Source organism: Athene cunicularia (genome assembly GCF_003259725.1).
Source record: "Athene cunicularia isolate RWA chromosome 3 unlocalized genomic scaffold, athCun1 chr3_part1, whole genome shotgun sequence".
Lineage (NCBI taxonomy): Eukaryota > Metazoa > Chordata > Aves > Strigiformes > Strigidae > Athene > Athene cunicularia.
In genome coordinates this window covers 113,247,887-113,252,311 of record NW_020799097.1, presented here as the reverse complement: position 1 = coordinate 113,252,311, position 4,425 = coordinate 113,247,887, and the positions used below count along the sequence as shown (strand labels likewise).

General features: G+C 55.9%; 1 protein-coding gene across 1 annotated transcript in view; it reads right to left on the bottom strand.

Moving 5' to 3' along the window:
• Window positions 1-916: 916 nt before the first annotated feature.
• The window catches only part of VSX1 (visual system homeobox 1), a 3,799-nt gene continuing 290 nt past the window's right edge, over window positions 917-4,425 (bottom strand). The window contains exons 2-5 of the mRNA XM_026846108.1: window positions 4,242-4,420; window positions 3,867-3,990; window positions 2,749-2,929; window positions 917-2,134 (exon numbers count right to left, since the gene is read on the bottom strand). Of these exons, the coding sequence (XP_026701909.1) occupies window positions 1,866-2,134; window positions 2,749-2,929; window positions 3,867-3,990; window positions 4,242-4,333 (666 nt within the window). The 5' untranslated portion in view covers window positions 4,334-4,420 and the 3' untranslated portion in view covers window positions 917-1,865. The remainder of the gene's footprint in view (window positions 2,135-2,748; window positions 2,930-3,866; window positions 3,991-4,241; window positions 4,421-4,425) is intronic.

Genomic DNA, 4,425 nt, shown 5'->3' with positions numbered 1-4,425 from the left:
GTGTATAAGAGACAGATCCAGCACAGCCTGTGTGCAAGTAGCCAGGCCCAGCAGCAGAGGCAAGGACAGGTGACAGCATTGTTACACGGCCACACACGGCCTGAGCTGTATTAGGAAACTTTCCAAATTAGAATTATTCAGATTTTAATAAAACCTTTTGATCATTTTCCGCTATGATTTGGCCAGCAGATGAAACTGGAGCTGTTCCAGGAGAGATGTCATGGTGTGTGCATGGGTCAGTTCAGCCCAGCCATGAGATGAGGACCTGACACAGCTGGGAGTCAGGCAGTTGGATGGCCACGATGCCCTTGGGCTTCTCTTGCTGGAGGTGCTTGTGCAGCTGGGGTTATGCAGCTGCTTCCTGTGCCTCCCTGGGAGGCAGAGGTGCCCCCAGCGGTACCTCCCACCATGCATTCACCTAGCCCAGGTGAGCAGCTGCTCCTTGTATTTAACCACAAGAGACATGAGGACACAGGGGCCAACTCTGCACCTTCCAAAGCAGCAGGAGGAGGAGAGCAGAGTGCCTGTGCAATGGCCTTTCCTGCCATCAGGGCAGCAGACATTTTAGTGAAGAACCTCACACTTGAGCTGCATCAAGGAGAATTTTCAACAACACTTAGAAGAATGGAGCATCTTTCTTTCCATGACTTCCCTCAGGAATTGGCCGAGTGCTCTGTTTCAGACCATAAGCTGTGGTTTGGCTCTTTCACTGACAGAATTCTGGCATGTGTAGGCCACTGGACTAGACCTCCGTTCTGGGGAGACACGAGGGCTTTGCTCTGACCCCTTGGAACAACTACACTGCCTGAGCAGAGAGCTCCCACCCAGTTTAGGCACAAGTCTGCAGAGGATCTGCTCAAAACTAGTAACTACCACGAAATGTGCCAAAGGAGGGTACAAATCGCAGTGGAGAACATGAAAACCAAAGATACACCACAATTTTATTTATGGATGTGTAATAAATAAATGGTGGACAAAAAAGGAAGATCCACATTCAAAAATCCATATCACAAAAGTGCTTTTAGATATAAATATAGGACAACCAAGAAACAGCTCTGACATTAACACTTTTTACAGACAATTACAAAATATCTTATGTCAATTCACAAAATTGTTTAGTTGTTCCAGGGTACTATGGCTTAGTTTTCAAAAAGGTCTGTTCTATTATGCATAGATAACATTCAAGACTGTACAAAATCATTGCAAAACCAAAAATGTCTTTACCCCTTCTCCCAAAGATGAGTTAAGGAAGCTACACAGTGTAAATCCAGTGATAAGGCTGCATTGACAGGTCAGATCCTCAGGAGGTATAAACTGGTGCATCTATCAGGTTATACCAGCTTGAGGATGAGCCCTACCATGTTTAAAAACTCTCCTGCTCTTGGAGGTGGAAGAATTATATGGTCAAAGTGGAGGGACTTGCCACACGGGTGCTGTGCAGGGGTGCAAGCGCTTGGCAAAGGCATCTGTAAACTCCTGCACCGTCTTTGCACCCGAGCGTTTGAGAAGGGAGCGACTCCCATTTCATTGCTGCTCTTTGTGCTCCTGGCTAGCCGGGGAAGTGTTCACAGCCCAGGGGGGAGGGCAGCTCTTCTCCAGCAGCAGTCCATGCTGACCACAGTGTGGTCCCATTTTCATGCTGCTCTTGGCCCTGTTGAGGACACCTCTCCCACCCTCCACGCTGGCTCTGCTGAGAAATGAACAGCTTGAAAGTGAGGGAACAAGGGGATGCGTGTGCCCAGTTGTAAAATGCCCTGAATTCAGATAAAAGTTCAATTATTTAAGAAAAATATATATCAATAAATCAATAAATATTATTATCTCGCCCAGGAAGCTGTGAGGTCTGGCCTCCTCTGGGGAAGAGCTCAGTGGTCCCTGTCCTTCTGCTCCGTGGGTGGGTCCCCATTGATGCACTGCCTCAGTATACCCCTCTTCTCGTGCTTGGCTGTCCTGGAAAGGTCAATTGCCGTATCCTCCGCATCTTTTGCAGGGCCAAGCTTGTCAGAGCCCCTCTGGGAACTGGCCTGCTTCACTCTGAGTTCCTCTTCCTCCTCCTGCTCCGTTTGCCAGCCATCTGCCAGCTTCTCTTGGATCTCCGCCTTCCTGCTCACCTCCATGGACTTTTTGTGCATGCCTTGGAGAGGGGAGAAAGCAAAGCCAAGAGCGCTGTTTGCTTATTTCTGCCCGAGACTCCTGCTCTCCTGCTGCTTCTTCCAGCTCTTGCTTGCATCCCAAGGAAAACTCATGCTAGCTGAGAGCCTTTTCCACCCCAGAAACCTGCCACCTGCTCTCTGCAGCCCAAGAGAATGGCTTGCGGCAGAACTGGTCTGAACCTCCCCTGCTGTGGGGAAGACTTACAGGGAGGGGGGTGCTGTGACGGCCCATCCTGGCCTGGATTTTGAGTGCCACCTCAGTGTAGGACCATGTACGAGCAGAGGGTAGCTCTGAGGTAGCATTATCTTCAGTGTGCAGGGGAGGGTGATGACTTCCTAGATGCTGGCTGCTAGCACTAGAAAGCGATACCTAACCACGTCCAGGCACCTGCCTGACGTGGCAGTAAAAGGTTTTTCCTTTCCCAGCTGTTCTTTGCAAGGAGGGAGTGGAAAAGCCAGGGTGCTTGGCAGCCTGCATACATGGCTGAGGCACTGTTCTGTCCTGGAAAAAGGTGAGGATGGCCACACAAAGGAAGAAGGGATGTTTGCTCTGCAGCTGCCCCCCTGGACTCCCCAGCCCCATGCTCTCACTTACCTAGCAGCCATGGGGCACAGGATCCCACCAGCCCACTCTTGGCAGAGTTGATGATGGACTCAGGCAGAGGGATGGAGTGCCTCACCATGGCCCCATAGAGGCCGTACTCGGCCATCACGCTGCTCCGGCCCCAGCACTTCTCCCGCTTCCGCCACTTGGCTCTTCGGTTCTGAAACCAAACCTTCAGGGGTAACAGCCAGGAGAGCATGGAGGGGTAGGATTGGGGAGGAGATGGACCCCGCAGCCAGGTTCCCAGGGCCCGTTGGGCAGGGGGGAGTGTGCGTCCAGGGCAGAGGGGCGGCCGCATGTGTGTGTGGAGGGGTTCAGGTGCGCAAGCACGGGGTGCAGACGCGCAGGCGGCAGCAGGAAGGCAGCCGGGATGGTGCATGGGGAGGGGGTTGTGGAAGGGTACGAACGTGGGTGTCAGTGAAAGAGGGGAGGAAGGGGGGGAGAGGGAGTACACGTTACACGAGGCTGATCGTGGCACAGGAGGGCGAGCCCAGCCACAGTCACCCTATGCTCCACCTGCCCGCAGGGCCCCTTATGCTGCCTCTGCACGGAGCACCAACCTCTGTGGAAAAAGGGGTCCTTAACACAATGACTGATGATGACAAGAGGGTGCTCAGGTCCCTCTCCTCACCCCCTTCCTGCATTGGAAAGCTCAAGGGGTGTAGATCAACCTGGCTGCTGCCCAGACCACCGCCCCATTCTTAAGCCAAGAGGCTGCTCCACAGTGGGACAGGATCGGGCCCTAAACCGAGAGGCACCCCTCAGAGGGACACGCTAGTGAGCAAGCTGGTGAGACGCAGCTTGGCCCAGTGGCTCCCGAACTGCTCTCAGCTCCTGCCTGAGGTGAGTCTCCGGAGGATGGAGCCGAGCTGCCAGCAGCGAGCAGCGGTCAGAGCCAGCTCCGTCCTCTGGTTGCTCATTTCCATCTGGAGCCTGTTCCGTGCCGGGGGGTCGGAAGCCGAGCTTCCCCCTCCCAGGGCCCCCTGCAGCGCCTCTGTGCCACCGTGTTCCCACCGCCTGTGCTCACCGGCCACGGAGCGGGAGAGCCAGGTGGGTGCCGGCAGCTCACAGACGCCACGGGGAGAGTCGGGACCGTCGCTTCCACCCACCTGTATCCTGTCCTCTGGCAGCTCCGTCTTCACGGCCAGCATCTCCCTGGCGTAGACGTCGGGGTAGTGGGCTTCGTTGAAAGCCTTCTCCAGCTCCTCCAGCTGGTGAGCTGTGAACACCGTCCTGTCGGGAGGAGGGAGGGAGCGTCCTGGGACACAGCCCGGACACTGGGGGCAAGCGGCGGGGCTGGCAGCCCCCTCCCCGCTGAGGTTATCCTCCTGGAAATCCCGCCCCCCACCCCAGCGGCAGCTTCGCTTTCGGCTGCCTTGGGGCCATCCACCGCCCCAGCCCAGGGACCAGAGGTACCGCAGGAGGCCGGTGGCAGCAGCGAGGAGGGGAGAACGCGGGGGGAGAGCCCCGCTCTCGGGCTCTACCTGTGCCGGCGTTTCTTCCTCTTGATCTGGGAGGGGGGCACCTTCAGGTCGCCGGCGTCCCCGGACAGGCTGTCCTCATCTGGCAGCAGCATGCGGGGGGGGAAGAGTCACCTTCCCGTCGGGAGCGGGGGGACCAAACACGGCTCCCAAAACACAGCTCCCGCTGCCCCGGAGACTGTCTCTT